Source organism: Platichthys flesus, chromosome 9, assembly GCF_949316205.1.
Source record: "Platichthys flesus chromosome 9, fPlaFle2.1, whole genome shotgun sequence".
Classification (NCBI taxonomy): domain Eukaryota; kingdom Metazoa; phylum Chordata; class Actinopteri; order Pleuronectiformes; family Pleuronectidae; genus Platichthys; species Platichthys flesus.
The window spans coordinates 10082086-10102791 of NC_084953.1; the positions used below are offsets into that span (position 1 = coordinate 10082086).

General features: G+C 46.8%; 1 protein-coding gene across 1 annotated transcript in view; it reads right to left on the minus strand.

Annotated features, from left to right (window-relative positions):
* LOC133960753 (ephrin type-B receptor 3-like) overlaps window positions 1-19994 on the minus strand; it is a 63244-nt gene extending 43250 nt beyond the window's left edge. Inside the window, exon 1 of the mRNA XM_062395586.1 lies at window positions 19206-19994. Coding sequence (XP_062251570.1) covers window positions 19206-19269 — 64 coding nt within the window. The 5' untranslated portion in view covers window positions 19270-19994. The remainder of the gene's footprint in view (window positions 1-19205) is intronic.
* Between the last annotated feature and the right edge of the window lie 712 nt (window positions 19995-20706).

Below are 20706 nucleotides of genomic sequence, written 5' to 3' on the forward strand. Positions count from 1 at the left end.
AGCGCACAGTCGTTTATACCAACATCGCTTATGAGTCTCCACAGATTTCGGCAGGAGTGGAAAGAGAAAGAGAGAAAACGGGGGGGAGGAGAAAGAGTCAAGGAAAAACAGCGGAGAGCAGGGAGAGGGGTGGAAAGAGATGGGAGTGCAAAAATAAAAGAAGAGATATTCAGTGTCGAGACAAAGAGAGAGGGAGCGGACAAAGCAGAGAAAGAGATGGGAATGAAAGGCAGAGGGGGCCAGCAAGGTAACAAAGGGGGGGAGCAAGAGGGAGGAGAGAACACCGAGGAGAGAAAAGGAGGGAGAGGATGGAGAGCTGGTACACGCTCTCTTGTATTCCCCACTGCCTCCTCACTTCTTTCACTGCCGCTGTGTTTTTGGCATGCTGACACGCAGCGGCCTTCAGAGACCGAGTGTGTGTCTGTGTGTGGACGTCCCGTGTGTGTGTGTGTTTGCCTGAAGTGTCTGTGTTTGAAATGCAGCCTGATGGGAACTGTTTCTGCTCATCGCCTTACTGCAGGCCAGGGAGCCATCGTCTTCTTCACTGCTGTCCTTTTCTCTGTTCCTCTACTGTCTCCCTTCTTATCCTCCGCCCCTCTCCTCCCCTCCGTTACCCCTGTGCCAGCCAGTACTCCCATTCATAACAGCTCAATAGCACTTGCAGCAGACCGTGGAGAAGATAGCAGCACAGTTTCCCAGCCCAGATAATGTATATAAAAATGTGATAGCAGCCAGCAACTGTCCTTGAGGAGCTGCTGCACATGTGCATTTCAATGGAAACATGTCATTGCTGGTGGTTGAGTTACGCTTGTGTGTGCAGGGACACACTCACCTGTGAGAATGAGTATGTGTATTTGTGATGGTGGAAGCTTGAGATTACCCGAGTGTCTCAGAAGCACAATAACATCAACATGCATAAATGCACACACACACACACACACAAACACACGCACACACAAAAGGAGGTGGGCTATTGTGCAGCCTGTGCAGCCACATTCTGTGTGTGCAGTTACTTCACAGCTCTAATAGCAGGTTTCAGACAATTTCTTGTGTCAGCAATGGCTGACTCAACAAACAGGGCTCAATCACATGGGAACACAGACCCCTACTGTACACTTACATAATGCTAATGCACACACATTGTGCATAATAGATTATTTAAACAATAATAACATCAACACACACATACAAACACAGAATGAGAGCTATTATTAAGACTGACACACACACACACACACTCGCACGCACACACAGTCCTGTTTGTTCACTGTGGGTGTAGCCTAGAAAGAGCTGGAACTGGGCACTGAATAAAAGCCGTGGCTTTTTGAATGGCTGCACACCACAAGAAAAGTGCTTAGCACCCAGCTTTGCCATTCAATAGCCACTGAGTCTCTCACAGGAACACATGCTCTCTCGCTCTCTCGCTCTACAGCCCCCTCTACCTATGTTTCTCTTTATACAGTCTCTCCTAATACAGTCATCTGCCAACATATCAGATCACCTTACAATGCACTTCCAGCGCAGCATGTAATGATCGTGTTGAATCTAATTAAAGACGTTTACTTCCTGTTACACCCGGAACAGCTGCCTGCGTGTCTGCAGTGAGGGGCAAAGCCCCGATGCGGTCCACATTTTCTGCATGCCAGTGGCTTCCAATTACTTTAAAACAGTTTAAAGAACACCGCATTGGTAGAGAGCAAAAAGGCTTTGAGGTTTGCTTGTTTCTTTTCAGCATCTCCTTGGAAACTCTCACAGACAGAGTAAACAAAATAACAGAGCCAGAATAGGAGAATCTCCCATTAGTGTGGGCGGCAGCTACTAAAAGACGTCTTTTGGCTCATTGAGCAAACCGCTGATTTATGAAGATGTTGCAGGGTAATTATCAAGTCAATTATCACCGCCAGTCATATTAATTTCCCAGGTAGGCCCTTGCTTACCTGTGAGAAAGGAAAAAAAAGGCATATTGGGAATTTTAGAAGATGAGTAATTATACTAGAAAGCCCCCCCCCCCCCCCATCCCTGCCACACATGCACATCATTGCACCTGCACCCGTCTGCCCTGTGCTTTCCAGAGGAAGGTTAAGGAGAACCAGGTGACTGGTGGACCCTGTGGGCCGACTGGTGCTCCTCACAGCCGCTCGTTAAGCAGACAGAGGGCTCGTTACAGTTTACCTGCTCGGCCCAGTCATTACCCATTCAGGTCAAAGACACTGAGAACAAAGGGAAGGTTACAGCAGTTTAAGTTAGGAATGCAGCCCGCCAGGTCAGGGCTCAGCAGGTCTGAGACTCAGAGGATCTCTCACACACTCACACACACACACAGACACACACACACCCTTTCTCAGGCTAACACAAATCCACACACACAAAGATCAAATAAAAGCACTGATATCTTTTCTCTGTACCCTCACACACAGAGATGTTGGGGAGTGGTGCTTTGTGTAAAACAATTAAAAATAGGACAAACAGGAACAGGAACAATGGCTCTCATACCAGATGCTGTTCATATGAAGCACTACTAGCCGGGCAGGTGATCTGGTTCTGTCCTCTCTCTTTTCCATCACAAATACTTCCTTCCTTTCCTTTTTTGTTTTATCCTCTTTGTCTCCACCTTTGTGAAGGAGACTCTCCTTCTCACATATGGCCGCCACTCCCATCCGTCTCTCTAGGTGTGTTTGCAGACGTTAACTACCTAACCAGCTTTTGACGCTTTGAAGTGGTTCAAATTCCCACCTTGCAAAGCCTTGACAGATGGACCAGTTTTCTGTCTGCCTTTTTTCCCACTCCATTCATTGCACCGTGAACACCCCGTAATGACAAACAGTTGCGGATTGATTAAGGAAAATGCTTTATGCATTTAGTTTTGGGGACCCGGCTTTTCATTCAATTTCTGAATCTGGTGGTGGCAGATAGATGCGATGATTTGTTATTTGGAATCATTAATTTGGAATAAGAGGTGCAGGGGAGAGATCGTTATTTTTCTAAACAGATATTTAGTTTTTCGGAGTCACACACTCACCATTAGCTGTGTGAGATTAATAGCATTGATCTGTTTTGGAGTGGTAGCTCTCTCTCCCACACTGCCTGTGCCTCCCTGCCTCCCTTCACTTTGCATGCATCGAGATTTTTTGTCGGAGCTGCATTCTTAATCGCCAGCGAGTTAATTAATCTCGCACTTGGCTGGTGTAATAACTTGACTTGTTAGACCTCCCCCCCGTGCAAATGGACTTCACCTCTTTAGCAGCTAAAAGCACCGGTAATGCAGCAGCCAGGAGACGGGCACGGAGAGAGAGAGAATGTCGGGCACATCCATAAAAAGCTTAACACAGTGGCCGTGTCGATGCTAATATCTGCTTGACCTTACACGTATGTTACATTTACATATTCGCCCATGAACTGCAAATTACATTTCGGACACGGTGGACTCTTGTAAGTGTAGCAGTGTGGATGGAATAAGCTTCAGATTCATGATCGCCATGGTTGCAGGATCTGTGCGAGAAGACTACATCACTTTCTTATTACAATGTTTTCCTTAAGGTTTAATTAGGATTATTAGCAGAATAAACAAAATCAATGCTGCGCAGATTAGTCTAATCCCAGAAATACACTTTGCCACACAGGTTCCTGGCTGCGAAACTTTACAGGAAACATATCATCCTACAATACAATCATATTGCAAACAATAACTAACTCAGTAACAAAAAAAAACTTGTTATATGACTTCAACAATAACATATCGGTACAATGAAGGGTTGTGCTTTGGTTTTTTATTAATGTTGTTGGAAGAAGGACGCAGCAGCACCTCGTTTTTTTTTTTTTTTTTATGAGAAATGTTGTATTTCTATTTACCTCCTGTTTACAGTATGTGGTGGTATATACAGGTGGGCTATCTCCCTTAAATGGTGGAAGAATATTAAAAAAGAGGAAGGAAATCAAATCAGGATGAAAATGACAGAACAGGGAAAGTGTGTAGTATCCACACTCCACCTGTTTTCAACCCAGCTCGGTAATATCCGGTCAATCTCGTGGTCAGGGATTGGCAAGGTCCCAAACCTGATTACATATTAATGTATTTAACCTATGGAGAAGCCACTCGATAGATAGTCGCAGCTCAGGATCCTGGCTCTGGGCAATTAAAAGAAAATGATGGATGGACAGACAGGCATCCAAGGGCTGCTGGTGTCCATATGGCGGGGGGCTTTCAGAGGCCCACGTCAATTACATAAAGACCTCTGCGCATTGGCATGACACACAGAGGGCTCTGACAGCAGCACCAGAGACAGACGGAATAAATCTCACAGTGGTTAGTAACACATGGACACACTCGCACATATGCACACACAGAAAACAGAAAGACTTGCAAGGACGCGAGTGCCAAAATACAAGATACACACGCACACACACACAGGCTAACATAGACACAAGCAAAATTCACTCTCAATCTCTCGGACGCACAAACCTAAACAGAAACCCGTCCTGACGTTGTCCTAGTAAGATGGATGTCTAAATAATTTCCCCATGATTACAGAACCAAGTGCATCACCGATCCATGCTCAAGGACCCTCGCACACTCCGGCAAGTCCGCTAAACACGAGCCAGATGACTGGCCCAGAGTTTATGCCTCAATTCCTCTTTTCATCTGAAGGTGTCCTGTTGTCCTTAAAGCTTCTAAACAGCAGCATAAATCTGAAGGAGAGACGCTGGCCGTACATCAGGACAAGGGAGGAGGGAACCAGGATGAGGTTTGGGAGGAAAGGCAACATGGAGCAGTGGGTTGTATCTTTATGATCTTTACATCTTGTCTCATCTTCCCATCTCTTTTCTCTTTTCTCTTTTCTCTTCTAGCTTGTTTTTCTCTATTAGAATACATTTTGGTGTCAATAGGTTTAATTTTCAATCAACTTCTTCCTTCCGCTGTCTTTCTCCCGGGCAACGTAAGAGGAATATGGGCTATCCTGGCTAATGTATTATTCACCCTACATTGATGTGTAACTAAAGCTGGCAGTTCGGAGGGACCACTGTGTCACCAATTACTCCATACCACCACTATATACACGTACACACGTACACACACACGTACACACACACACACACACACACACAGTAGCTGTAGCCACAAGGCCGCCAGGCACCCATTGATTTATGTGCTGACACACAGTGCTTGTTTGCACACATGCACATACGTTATACCCTGTATTTAAATGAATGTGCATCTGTGTTTATACACTTTTGTGCATCCCTGAGCCCACCAGTGTGTTTCTTCAAAGACTAAAAACCTGTTAATCTGGGGACAAAACTTTTGTGTGTGTGTCGGGGGGGGGGGGGGGGGGGGTTCTGGAGGTGAGGCTATTCTGACCCATGAGGAGGAGAGCATCTTATTTATTTTTAATAATGGTCCCTGCCTTTTCAAACTGTGCAAATACATATGGAAATGTGAATTCAAGCAAACACAAATTAGAGGAAAATTGTTTTGCACCAGGTTTTGCCCGGAGAGGCTCACCCAGAAGTTCTGCCTGCCTACCTACCTGCAAACTCACCTAGTTAAAAAATAACCATGGTTTCTTTGCCTAAGCTCACACATTAGCAGAATTGTTCAGCTGGGCTCGGTTCAGCTGTGGCCTATGGGGAGACAATCTGAGAGGAATAAACAACAACTAGGTGCAAGGTTGTTTTTCTCTCCTTGCTGGAACATGGGGAAATGGGATGCACCAAAAAATAGGAGTATGTTTCCATTCAGCTCGTATATATGTTCCCTCTACCTTCGACACACACTCACACACTCTAATGCACAAGCCAGTCCTCTCGGTGGTCCATGCAGGGAGCTAGGTGGGGTGGGTTATGCTCCAACCGCAGGGTGTGGATCAGCTCTGACCTGATTAGTCATCGGCCCTGACCCTGAAACTGCCAAAGTAGGTAGAATACAAATGAATCCCCAGAGATGCTGGCCAGTAAATCTGACTCAGGACCAGTGTTTATGGGATTCAAACCGCGCCACACAAGGCCACCGCGGATGGGCTTACTGACCCTGAACAGTGACTTCATTGAAATGAAGGGGAAAGAGGCTTTTGGGCAGGACTTATTGGTAGTTACAGTAATTATAAGATTGGGGTTATAGGAATTATGTCATGCTCCTGCTGTACGTTCCTCAAAAAGGTGTTATAATGTCAGCAGAATGTATCTGTTTTATTTTCATGCTCACAACAAACCCATGTTTAATATAACACGTGCGTTGCTCTGGGTAACTGTTAATGTTCCACTAACTTGACCCCCCCTCTCTATTCCTGCAGGTTCTCTTGTCTAATGGCTGCAGAGGCTCAACACATCCAGCCAGCTCTATTCCTACCAGGTTAATGACCAGGTGAGGAATTACTTAGACAGACAGAGATGGAAATTGATTTTGTAAAGTGTTGCCTCATTATCCCATGTGGGGGCACTTTATGCAGTACCACAGAAACACAACACCAGACAACCTGGACTGTGTAATGTCAAGGTCATATGGCTGTTATGCTTCTGTGTGCGCGTAGAGAGAATGGGGGGGGGGGGGTCGTCAGCGGCGTGGACCGAGATTGTATGGATTGTCTGGAGGCAGCGCCATTAGTGGGCCACTAATTAGGGGACTAAGAAGTGGTCCTCGGCACGGGTCGAAGCCAAGATTCATAAATAAGTAAGTGCATGGGCAGCTTGGTCGCTTAATTAACAAAGCGTGAAAAAAGGGTGTGAATCCCAAGAGGCACCGACCCAATCTGGTTGTGGGGACGGGCTATCGGCAGCAATCCTGTCTGTCTTGGTGGCATTGATTGATGGCAAGCCAAATTGAATCTCTAATCATCACCACGCTTTTAGTTCCTGCACCCCTGGGGATTTACAGAGGCCAAGAGTGGCACAGGGAGTAATGCCTTTGTATCCCTTTCCTGACACTAGTGGCATAAACATCACAACCCCACCCCCCCCCTTAACAATCTCTCTCCCCTACTCACCGGACCGTCCCCATCTGGCCATGGGTTATCTGACCCCTCTGGGTGCTCTCCGCTCACACTTTCATGTCTGGGCCGATTGTTTTCACACTAAGCCATTCGGCAGAGGTATTTAAAAACCCAGACACCTCACACGACTCACTGTTAGACACCCTCGGCCTCGCAGCTAAACCAACATATTACATTACAACCTAGCGAGGTTTGTCTTTTTTGTAGCCGTTCCCTTTGCTCTAATCTTTTCTTATTGTACAAGCTGACAGGCAAGGAACATGTTTGGTGAAAAAAAAAGCGGAGGGTGACAATGACATGATGAAAGCATGTCAGACCTGTCACTGAGGTGTCTATGTATCATCCTTATTTTTTTTCTTCTCTCTTCTGTACATACAGGAATACCATTCGGCTTCGCAAGGTACAGAAATCAATCTGGGTCAGTGGAACGAGCGGAGATGACAAGCATTCGCCTTTTAACCGAAGACCGTCCTCTCTTCCCGCACAACAGGGAAAGCCATCCTGACAGTCAAGACCTTATCAATTAGTAGGTGACAACAAAGGGTCTCCGAGCAGTAAATAGCATCTGTCTCCCTGCTGCTTATTCACGCTGTTGGGATTCTGATATCACAAGGACGTGAGATAAGAACGAAAGGAAAATAATACTTCAATTAGGACCTACTGTATCTGTGATAAGCTGCAAACAGAGAAGTGGGGACTGGGCATGGGCAGGGGGCAGAACGACGGACAAAAAAGACTGAGTTGAAAGAACAAAGGGCGAGAGTGACAGTTAACAGAGAGGAGGCGGAGAGATCATGGGTAAGAGCAACGCTGGGAAAAGGACAAGGCTGAAGAGAGTGGCAGGGAGGTGAAGAAAGAGGGAAGGTAAACAGCATATAAAAGAAAGCTTTGTCTGCACAGGATCTTGCTTAATGCCCACCTTCTTTTTTTTGGGTTGCAAAACCTTGAACGCTCTGGTTCTTCCTCTCTGGCAGGCCACAGCGCCAAACTGTCTGGCTGGCACAATGCAAGCGGGGGACCTTGAAGTTGGTGCTACCTGATCAACCCTTGCGAAAGCACCACCGCAGATACACAGCCTCAGACTTGCTCTGATAAAATGGCAACCGAATATAAAGGGCTCATAAATCAGTCCAAGATTTGTTTAGAAAAATGACACCATGCTTTAACTTGGCTTAACCGGGTTTTGAATTTCTCACATATTTAGCCTTGAGCAGATGAATGCACGACTCTCCCCTGTTGGAAAGCTTGCACTCCAGCTTATTTGGGATATGTGTTTTCTGGCTCACTCCCTCTGCCTTTTGTTCAACCATAATTATCCCATTCCATCTGCCACTGATTCACCTGTTCTGACACTATCGGAGATTAGATCTCGAAATCATTTGCTCAACATTTCCATAGATTGGCACTGGCTTGCTTGTCAGGTTCATTAAAATAACACCTGCAGCTTCCTATCAGACTGCATCAAAGACTAGACTCTTGGTGTCGGTCTAGCGAGAGGCTGTGTGTGAGCATGATACTGTAGAGACTGTAGGTGAGAGATAGTGAGAGGTACTGGTGGAAAGGTGAAGCTCTCTTCCCAGGCAGAAAAAACCCTGTGTCAGGAAGGATGCTGCCTGGTGTGAAAGTGGAGACTTGGACTGAGATCCGTGGCAAATGTCCAAGTCAGGAGATTAGACTTTCTCTGCTCAGATGGATCTCACAATCTTCCCCGGGCCTCCTTCCTGTCCTCCTGCACCCCTAACCTCAACAATTGACCTTGGCTCCCTGCAACCTCTGGCCTGCATATTTGCCTCTCTCAACACCTTTGGAAATAAATGGCCTGTACTCACACACACACACAGACACACAGACACACACAGAGTTAGTGAGAGAGCTCCAACTTTGGAATCCCGATAACCTTCCTGACTTTGACTCTCTAGGCGGGGGAGCGGAGCATAGAGAGCGTTGGATCCTCGATACATTTCGCTCATCAAGTCAAGCCAGAGACTCAAATGCAGGAGAACATTGGGCAGTTTATGCCTGTAAGTAAAGTCGGGGCATCCCCTTGAATTGAATGAGCTCACACCTGCCTGAAACCCGGCACCTGTCTTCTCTAGACTTCCTGTGATGTCGGAATCCAGAGAGCTAACACTCTCACAGAGGTAAAAGGAAGGTCAGACACCACGTATATATATAAACCCTGGAAGACATCTTGGCTTTCAGGTTTTTTTCTAAATTCCTTCTCTCTTGTTCTTTTCGCATGAATACATTCACACCGCTACACACCAATCCAAATGCCACATTTCCAGGGAAGTGAAGCGGATGAGAAATTTGGAGTCTTTGAACTGTCGGGATGTTTCAAGCCCCTTCTCCTCCTCTCGATCTCCGAGCCCCCCCGCTGCTCTGTTGGGACGGGGGAGAAAGGGGCTGATCGATGGGCTCTGACAGCAACCAAATGAATGGAACCAGCTGATTGATTCATTAGCAGAATAGCTGGGGGAGCTGGGTGTGGGCTCCGACGCTAAAAAGCTGGAGGGGGCGTGGGTGGGTGGGGGGGGGATCGGGTGCAAGTGTATTGGGCGTAGGTAATGCGTGCGTGTGTGTGTGCGTGTACGTCTGTGCGATTAAGTAACTGTCACCGTTCATGTGTGTTAAGTGTGTGCGTGTATGTGTGTGCGAGAGAGTTGAGGGGTCAGAAGGGATTTCCATAGGGTGTGAGAGGGGAAAGGGAAGCTGTTTATGGCCTGACTTGGCACAGAGGGGGGTGGGGGGGTGGTCAGCTTATATTGTCCGGTGCTTTCATCGGACTCGCTGCAATTAGTCTTTCACAGCACCCATTGTCAAATCCCTATTAGAATCACGGCTAACAGCCAACTTGTCACACGGGGCCCACACATACGGAAATATGGACACGGAATCATATGACAAACATGAATTTTTCTTTCTATCTTCGGCTCAGCTTGCAAAGAAGTAAACTTGCAGCTGGTTGCATCGTTCTGTTAAAAAGGAAGTAAGAAAAAAGTCTATTTTCCGCTGGTGAAACAACAGCTCTGTGAAGTGACTGCAGCTGATAGTAAACTCACAGTGTGGCCTCCATGTGTTTGGTTGGACTGCTGCTGAGAACACACAAACACACACTCACACTCACAGACACACGCTTTATGGCTATGCCGTTTACAGCCCTAGCAAATGGACAGGTGTTAGGACCATCTGAGCACCAAAAGACCAAAACCAACACCTCCACATCTGCTAAAAATGCCCCCGTGAAATACTTCCCTTAATAATAACCACTATAAGCCTTTTGACCTTGCCTTCATTGTCCTCTAAATATTGCACCCACTTACGCATTAAAGTCACTGTGTCACCCCGACTAGATTTTTAACTTGAGCCGGGGTTAAATAAATGCTCCTCACAGCTGGCAGCGCCTCCGGGAGACTGCCGCGCGGAACCATGGGGATTATGTAAATAACTTGCCAAAAGGTCACGTGTGAGCGGCGCCGCTGCCACTGAAGTGTGCTAGATTCCGCCTGTGTGAGCGGCGGGGAGACGAGAATGTGTTTAAGAGTGAATTTGGCGCACAGTTGATAAGAGAGCGGAGGTCTGGTTGAGCCTGCCCGCTGTTCTGGAGAAGACAAAAGGAGAAAAAGGTAAAGAAATATCTAATGGAAGCGGGGAGCGCTCTTCCTGCCTGCGGGGCCTTTTGAAGTGGAGATGAAGTGCAGGTGGCGGGAGGTTTTGACACCACGGAGGGGAAGTGGGGCAGAAGAAGGTGTAACAGCGGCTTGCTGCAGAGCTCCACTCCGTGTAAAAAGGAACACTCGCACACAGACCCCCTAACCAAGTAGAATATACACCTTTCAAACACTCTTGTTCTCTCACATGCGTTACGGTTAATTACAGTGGACATCTGAGCTCATCACATCGTTCCCCGGCTTCAGCATTTCCCTTGAAGCCGTTCCCATCATCACACACACGGCTCAGGACGGCCGTTTGAAAATTTGCAAGCTTCTTTTTCCTGCTCTTGAAGGGAACGAGGCCCGGAGCAAGGTCCTCCGCCGCGGAAAAGTCCCACCTTCCACCACCCCGGCTTAATATGAAGAAATTACCCTCCCCGTTTCCCCCATGTCTCTTTTCTTCTTCCATTTAACAAGACTGGCAGCGGCTGAAACCAGGTGATGTGGCCTTTCTCTCCCCCCCCCCCTCCAGGCACTCGCTCTCCAGACAGATGTAACTGCCCCTATTTTAAAAGTCAGATATCAAAGATCTCCTACTGCTCCATCGGCAACATTTGTTACAAGAGTCTGTGGCTCGTAAAAGAAAATGGTGGAGGAGGCCCTGAGGTGGATCAGGCTGCTGCTACGAGGGAAGTCGACCCCCCTCCTCCCCTTAGACTCCGCCCCCCCGAACCTCCCCGCGCCTGCCAGTTCTGAGCTTGCCAGGAGACGAGCAGCATAACGGCCGTCACATGACCGCGCAGGCTCCCAAACATATCTCATATGGTGTTCCGGGTTGCCTGCATGCAAATCATACAACTACCCTGATCTGCAGACGACAAAAAGAAGTCGAGCGCACACTGCCGACTCCGTCTCCAACTGTGCTTTTAACCTGGTGTGTTGGTGCGAGGTCTTATGCGTGTCAACGAGCCGCAAGAAGCTGCACAGTCGGCCTCTCCAAATATACACATCCTCTCCCCGAGTATTTTTATTCGCCACTGGAAAAAGCCTAACCCCCTGGAGCTTGATTGTGTTAGGACAGCTATTGTTGAGAGGCATGAGTGTACTTAGAGGGTGCCCCCCCCCCCCGCAAAATCATCCAGATCCCCCTGTGACCTCTGGATGAGGGTCAGAAGAGTGTGGGGAGAGAGAACACCAGGTCCTAACTCACTTATAATCTGGGCCATTTGGACACATGGAAATTTTGAGCTGCGCTTTATGGATATCCTGCTGCAGACAGGGGCTATAAAACCCCCAGCTCCGATGGGCCGCTCCTATCATGTTGAACATTTCATCGGTATTTTGAAAGCCATTAATATAATTCGGGAGGGACCGGAGGGGGAGAAGACTTCTCCGGCAGCATGGAACAGCCATCATCCCTTTCATACACACAAATGCTATAAAACTTTCATATGTTGGGCTTCCCCTTGACAAAAATGGGAATGGGACTTGACAGGAAGCAGGGGATGGAACTGTGAGAGAAGAAAAAGTATCTGACGTGATTCAAAAATACTGTTATAGTTTAAGATTATATATTTTATTAATGATAGGACTTGCACGGTAGATGGGATTCGCCACCTCTCACTGCTGCCAGTACATATAACTACTATAAATCTATCCACCTTAGCTAGAGGAGGGCGCTTACTTTGACATGACGTACCGGCAGCAACATACACTCACACACGCCCCGGCCCCTTAAACCACAAACGCACACAAACGTCGATCTTACCCCTTTGATGTCCCTTCCATCTCGCTCAAAATCTCTCCTTCACTCTCGCTCTCTATCTCCCTCTCTCCCTGTGTCTGTCTGCGCCTCTCTCTTGCCCCCTCCCTTGTTCCGCTCGGCTGACTGCAGACAGCAGCAGTGTGTCTGTGCGGTGGGCAGGCCCCAGACACACTCGCCCTCTCCTGCTCGCTCTCGACAGTGGGCGTCAAAGACCTGCCGTCCACCACAAGGCCCCTCTGTTGGACACCGGGATGGACGGCACACACGAGACAGCCGTACGAGCGGGCCACATACTCACGTATACACGTCTGGAACCCGTCCAGAGAACATCCCTAAAAGGGTCGCACTGTGAAGCACCCCCACACCCCCCCACCACCATACGGCTTGTTTAATGACCGTGAATATGAATTTATAGCAATTGCAACAATACAGAGAGAAAGTGGAGGCTGATTATAAAACAACACGTAGATATATTATAGATTAAGTTCGTAAAAGCAAGGGTAAAGTAAAGCCAAAGATGTGCTCAGATTTTAGTTGGATTAAATCAATCTTTGCATAAATTCACTTGAAACACATTTCTTTACCCAGAGGATCACTTTACTCAAACTGTGGTGTGTCAGATACACAGACAGAGTTTTTTTTTACCGAGGATTAGCCCTCGCTGCTTGTTGTTGTTCCTGTTGTGCACAAATTGTCATCAATAACTACAGAAACTTGTCATAGGAGTTGAAAAACCGGAGTTTTGAGATGATTCCACTCCGTGTGGAGGTCACTGTAAACCAACACCAACAACCCACAAAGCCACCTGAAGCACTGCAACAACAATACGCTCACTCTCATTTTCCCGAGTAGTGTACTTTTGCTGCCGGTTTTTTATTCTGCCTCCCGTCGATCCTGTTTTGCAAGCACTGAAAGTCAAGCTGCGGCGCCATTATGTTGCAAAGCCCCAAACAAATACAGTAAAAACAGACTTGACGTGACATCCTCCCTGGTGTCATACTTTCTCACGTTCCACAGAAACGCCACAGTAGAGTTCAAAGGATTCAAAGCTGAAGGGACGACGTCCATGTTTCCTTCCCCGCAGCCTTATTTTCATTGGTCGCCCCGGCTTCCTGGTGCGAGGAGACCTCGGCCGGCCTGACACGGCTGTTGCCTGCCTGCATGTGAATTCCAGCTCGGTGAATCTTTCCACGCCGCCATTTAAGCTGTGACCCATCGGCTGGTGCACGTGAGCACTCCCGCAGGCCCACGGCATCTGTAGAGTCTGTCTGCTCTGCTGCTCTCTGGGGTCTCTGCTCCAAATCTGCCCCTCAGATCCCAACCACCACCACCATCAGCGCAGCCCCCACCCCCCATACCATCCCACCCCAACTCCCAACATGTCGTCATCCACTCCCCCCCTTCCTCCTGAGCGCCTTACGCCAATCCAAACCTAAGTCACTGTACATCTGTTCAACATGGCTGCTGCCTAGCTTATGACCTACCGATTGGCTGGGAGCCCCGTCGAGGTCAAGATACCAGGATACTGGTGAGGGACTGGAGCCGCGGCTGTCCCTCATGTTGCTGTGGTGTCTCTTGTTGGTTTATGCTTTTTTAAAGAAGTACGGCAGAGGGAAAGTTGAGATCAATCTGTGCGTCTGTGCCAGTTTGTTCCTCTCAAGTCAGAAATAACAAATTTAACGACGCTAAAAATGAAAAAGTGCAGTTTCAAAGAGGCGTGTTGTGAAGGCAGAAATAACTTATTGGATTTAAACTGTACACAATGTAAAAGTCCTTGTGAGACTCAAAATGTGTCGAATAATTATTATAATAATCATATTTCTATATATAATTCTATATATTTTTTTCTAAATATACAATTTGGTGTTGAACATTACATTTGATAGATAAATAGATAGATAGATGGATGTTAATAATAAATAAATTTATATATTTATTTCTTAATATATTTAATAATCGGTTCATTCCCTGCTCATAAGATAAATTACTTTAACTGGGTCTTATCATCAGAAAGTCTAAAATCAAAAATGTCGAGATATTAGGATTATTTGTATTGGTATTATTGTTATTATTATTATTATCATCTTCGTGTTGGCAGTAGAGAGAGCCCTTTGTAACCCACGTGCGCGTCAGCAAAGTCATCCCTCCGCCAGCAAATTGATTCAGGACGCATTGATGAACATCCTTATGAATTGGTAATTGCTGCGAGCGAGGAGACAGCTCGGCTCGTCTCCCGCATCAGACCTGATTCTGCGGTTTCAGAAGGCTGAGCAGCGCTGATTCATCCGATCGATGGGAAGACCGCATCAATTAACACTTTGGACACTGCTTATGCGACTGAGTCTTATCACATCAACCCCGGCATCAGCGTATGTCCTATAATGAATAATAACGTATTTAAGTTTAGTAAAATAATATATAATAAAGCTTGTATAATTATCATAGATAGATAGATAGATAGATAGGTAGATAGATAGATAGATAGATAGATAGATAGATAGATAGATAGATAGATAGATAGATAGATAGATAGATACATAGATACATAGATAGATAGATTTAATCGGTATCAGGTCATTAGTAGAAGAGCTTCTTTTATTTTGCAAATTCACTCCCACGCCTCTTCAGCAGCTTAAATGCCCCCGTGCCATCTCCACCGTAGAGACACTAATAGTTTTCCTTTGTCACTTCAATGGGATCCTAAACACATTTGTTCGGTGATTTGCGTTTGAATGTGACACAGAAGAGCTCCTGTAAAGTAAAGTTTAACATCGCGGGCCACACACACACTCACACACACACACACGCTGCTGCTGCTGCTGCGCTCCTATTAAATAAAGCCTGGTGCGTAAAGGCCTGAGTGCAGGCAGTGCATGCGCCGGACAAAATGGCCCCCGTTTATTATGAATGATTATTCTGATTTAGCGAGATACGGCCTTGAAATGCTTGGATGTGGGTCCACATTTGGGTTTGTGCTTGTAATTTAAGGGGAAGTCCAGACGCTACATGCGGGACAGTTCTTTGGATTTAGTTGTAAGAGTTGAGCTTTCAGCAGGATTCCTCTTAAAACCTCGGCAAATAACCTCACCTACATTTTAACCCGGGCCTGTTTTATGTTAGTGGGAATTATCTTTAAGCATATTTGTCGTCTGGTGGAAAGCCCCTCTTCACCAGCCAGGGAAAGATGGGAAAGATTTTTATGAATTTTACTCATCATCATAACATTATTTATTTTTTTTGGCAAACGGAGGTTTGTCTTTGCGATGAACACAGCCTGGAAATAATAATATACAGACCTCCTTCCTCCGCCACATTCGAATGCACTGCTGCTGCCTCGCAATGCCCTATACACTGTTAATAATAAAATAATGATGACGACGGTGAGGGGACCTCCACTGCTCGCAGAAGAGGAGCAGGGGCCAGAATAAATGGAGTGAGTCTGATGAGGACTGTGCCAACTGCAAACAGGCACAGGAAAGCTCCCGTGGAGGTGTGATCTCACCAACACAAAAACCCACTAACCCACTGTGTGCGCTTCAAAGGGCCTGATGGTGCGTCATCTTAGCACCGATACAACGACATAAACAAAAAGAGAAAACACGGAGACTGGGAGCGGAATCCCGAGCTGCAAGTATGACATGTTTTTCTCTTGGTTTAGTTACAAATGTATTCCAGGTGAGATCTATTCATGCGGAAGAGACCAGGAAAGTTTTTGAGAACGGGGTCGTTATTACGCACATAACTTTTCCACTAAACAAAACGTGGCACCGACACGGAAAAAGTTTTCACTGTTGCTTAAACAGGCTCCGAGGCTTATACACACGAAACAATAGGCATTGTAAATTCTTTAAGTTTAAATCCTTAACTGCACAACAGGGATGCATTAAGACAATACACCCAGACAAACGGCATCGACGTGGGTCCACAGCTCGGTGCCCTGGCCTGAATATCATTATGGTGCTCAGAGTTTTTTCTTTTCCTTTCTCTCTCCTGTGCTTCCTTTCTCCATCACAAGTAATTTACACCGGAGAGTAACAATCCCGCCTGCGCGCTACACAAGACTGTCATCGACACAATCTGTCTCCCTCGGCTGGAAGTTCAAGAGCCAAGGCCTCTCCTGCGCCCACCGAGGCCACAGACACCCCCCCCCCCCCCCTGACCCCGACACCAGCGCAACCAATTCGAAAACAGCTAAATGAATTTCATGATCGAATTAAAACAGAGGAGACTAACTTTAAACTTTACGATCCAAATTCAGTGCCCACATTAAAACACATTGAAACACCCAAGATGGGAATAACACGAATGATTTAATTAAATAAGGTAAAGTAAGTGAATAGATCGAAATTATGCATTTATGTGTATAACCCCTGTAGCACTTAAACACGGGTGACCCCCACGGTGTACTAACTTCATAATTAAATAATAAAAAAAAAAATTCAAAAGTTCGAGGACTTGGGATTTAACTTCTATTCTACTTCTCGAAATGATGAGGGAAAAACGACACAAAGGAGAAAGAGAAAAAAGTTAAGCAAACATGGATCACTGACAGAAGTCTTCTCCCCGGGCTGTGTGACCCTGGGACCCGGAGAGAAGCGCGCTCAGGCCCGGGGAAACCTCCCCAGAACCAGGCCGCCATAAAAACCCGGAGATCCCAGAAAAGCAGTCTGCGCAGCGGCGGCCATAAATCACCGGGCTGTATTAAAAGCTTAGATAAACCCCCTGCCAGGTCAGTCGGGTACAATTTATGGAATCACTTATGCAGGGAATAGATTGTTCTAACGAAATACATCAACTTCGAGCCGGTGCGCGGCAGAGCCACTGCTATTGTCAAGAAAAGTTATTCCTCTCTCTTCCTCCTCCTCCTCCTCCTCTCTCTCTCTTTATTTTACCTGTTGAGCCCCTGACTTTTGCACAAGAATCCAAAACACACTCAAACCATGTGTTTTCACGCCGGGCGACCTGCGGGGGTCACGGAGAGGGGTCCAAGAGAGAGAGAGAGGGGGGGGGGGGGCAATATATCCCGAAACTACCATTTCAAAACGATTGTGTGCACAAGTCCGTGCGTAATTTCATCACCAACAGTAGTTCGTTAGTTATGAGATGTTTGAGCGAGAAAAGTGACTTCTGGATAAAACCCTGACCCGCTTCTCCTCTCTGTTATCAAACAGTACAAATAGAACAACGGCCGTTATCAGATAAGCTTCGCACTACATTCCCAGTGCCCCTCAGTTCCCAGTGTGTTCTCTACCGCTGGTCCCGACAGAGAAAGCGGTGGCGTGGAAAGTAATTTGCTCTGAATGGAGATTTCACGAAGATACAATAAAGAAGCATCGTGTTGTTTTCTCAGCAGCGACTGTAACAGGCCCACGGATGTTTTCTTCGCATTACATCCTTCACTTTTTTCATAATGGACGTTTAATAATTCAAAAGAGCGACGTAACATTTCCATGCAGTGGAAACTTTTCTACTTTAGTCGCTCCAGCCTGTACCTGCACGCAGTCTATATACCACTGTGTTTCTGCGTCACTTCAAATCAAATCAAGTAGAGAACCGGTAAAGAAAAAAGCTGAGTTCTAAAAAAAAAAAAAAATAGCTGGTCCAAATTTGCTGTTGCAGTTTTTCAAAAAAATATTATAAAAAATAAAGTCTTTACGCACGGGTCGAGAAGAAACGCTGGGAGAGAAAAGCGTCCACTGAGCCAGTGGCCCACTGTCCTACTTTCCGACTGGCACCACAAGCCAAACGGGAGCCTCGCCTGGGCTCCAGCATTCATAGTTAAAGCTTTCGCCCCCGTTTCAGCCTGTTTCCCACTGCTCCTTATTCCGATTCCCACCCCCCCCAAAAAAACACTCGAACAGAGGGAGTCTCTGGTTAATGTACAGGGAAGAAAATATCACATGGGACACTAGCCTCTATTCCGCTGGGGAGAAGAGGGCTAGAATATCCCATCGATTTTACGCACGGCCAACGTCAACACTCAGCCAAAACAGATGGCTCAGTTATTGAAAGCGACTGCCATGATATCTAACTGCAAATAAACAGTCGATGCCACTTCGAGGTAAAATAAACTGGAACGAAAGTTCAATCGAAATTCCCGCAGAGATAAATGTATGAGAGTTCAATTTGATTAAAATCACTAAATCATATTCTGCATTTCCAAAGCGAGTGTTGTGCACATTGTGTAAAAATAATTGTATGGTTTGTCTGAATGAAACAAAGATCAAATAGACTGTAATCAGATTTTTTTTTTTTCAAGAGTTTCCTTTGGATTCGAACTGACAGTGCACATGTCAAAAGGCCACACACTCACACAGCACTAAAATGCAAGCTGCCGACCTGGGAGGGGGGGAAGTGTCTGGGGGTGGGAGAGGGGAGGACAGGGGTGCACGACTCCCCGATGGGATACAGTGTAAAGCTAATTTCCTTAAAGTGACGGAGAAAGCACCAGCAGCCGACAAAAGCTGACGCTAGAGAAAAGGGAATACACAACCCCAATTGAAATGGATGAGCTCCCGTTGACGCGCACAACAATACTGTATTGAAACCTGCGCCGGCCAATGCGCCTGGCTGCGTAAAGCCACTAACGAGCCCTAAAATCCAACCAGATGGCCACTTTGAAAACGAAATGTTGTTTTGTTTAAATTCGGGGATGACAGACAACAGAGAATTCGGGTGTAAGGGAGCCTCACCCCGCTGCGGTGCCCAGCCTCTGGGCGGCACGGGCACGGGCTCGCCTATGGAGGAATAACACGCTCATCCTGCAAAGCAACAACACACCATGCGAATAGGAAACAATCTTACCTTCTACGGCGGACACCATGGGCAGCAAGAGGCTGCATAAAAGCAGAAAGTAATCCATTGTCATAAAGCAGTCAGGTCGGACATGTAAATAGACCCTCGGCAGAGAGAGTGAGTGAGGGGGCAGCAGGGGGAATACAATCCTGGGGGATCCGACGCTCCACGCAACCCAGTCCAGTCCCTGTCCCAGCTGCGTCAAGCCTCCAGCACCAGAGTTACCCCCATTCAGCAACACACACGTTGAGGGGAGAGTTCAGAGAGGAAAGATGACCGCGGTGGTGGGAAACGCGTGGATCCAACAGACCGTCCGCCCCTGTCACTGGTCTCCAAACGTGCGTTAGTAAACCAGAGGGAAGGCGGCGGGCGCAAGTCCTCCAGTCCCTTCCCCTCGCATGGAGCGAATTGGCTGAAAGCAGGTAGTCCAGTGCGGGGTGCTCACCATCCAGGAGAATATTCCCTGCAATACTTTGCGATGGGAGTCAACGAGGAAGGGGGAAAAAAATAAATTACAGCCTTCTCGATGAGATCCAAAGAGTTTTTTTTTTTTTTTTTTCGTTTCTTTTCTGCGGTCAGAGGAGCAGCCGCACTTGTGTCAGAACCATGGTGTACCGTCCCAGCTCCGGCAAGCTGTGCGCTCTCACATGCGTCCACGGTCCGAGGTGAATAGTTCCTGGAGGGAGACACAGCCGCGTCGGTCGGAGCGGATATTTTATTCCCTGAGCGAAATGTGTTGAGAAGCCGTGGCTGCTGCGCGAGGGACCGTCTGCTTCGCTCGGCTTGTGCACTGGAATGAAGCGCACACGGCTGTGGAGGAATAAGGCGAGAGAGAGACAGAGAGAGAGCGAGAGAGAGAGATAGAGAGAGAGAGAGAGGGGGGGGGGATGGAGGGGAGAGAGAGCATGGGACACCAGGGGGAGGGGTTACGTTTGAAGCAGCTGCACAGAAATAAATACAAAAAATGGTCTACCTTGACAATCATTCAGTCTCACATTCATTATCAAAAAATCCAAATCACCAAATCACAGTTTGTTTAGAACAACACGTTTACTTCTTCCACGAGCGGTCTCTGTTTTACGCACAGTTACGCACAGCTACAACAGCAGCAGACATTCTTCTCCTGTAGAAACTTGCCTGTGACAAAAATAGAACAAAATAATTTATATATATATGATTTAAATATTTTCATTCCACTTTGATATGGAGCACACTTTCCAAAATCTACCAGCCGTATTAATTGTTCATTTATTAAAAATGTATATTTATTCTATTTCAGTGGGCTGTGCAGCGTGTCTGTCTGCCTTGTCTTTCCTGGGACTCCCGGCCTCTGCACAGGCATGGACACACAGCGCCCCCTGCGGGTCGCTAGGTTTTTGATGTGAAGGAGAAGTAAAGTTTCTGCTGAGTTTTTTTTTTCTTCTTCCTTTGAATAAAATAATAGTTTCGATAATTACATGACTGCAAAGCTCTAAAACATCCCAGGGAATCTTAGGTGAACACTCGGGAA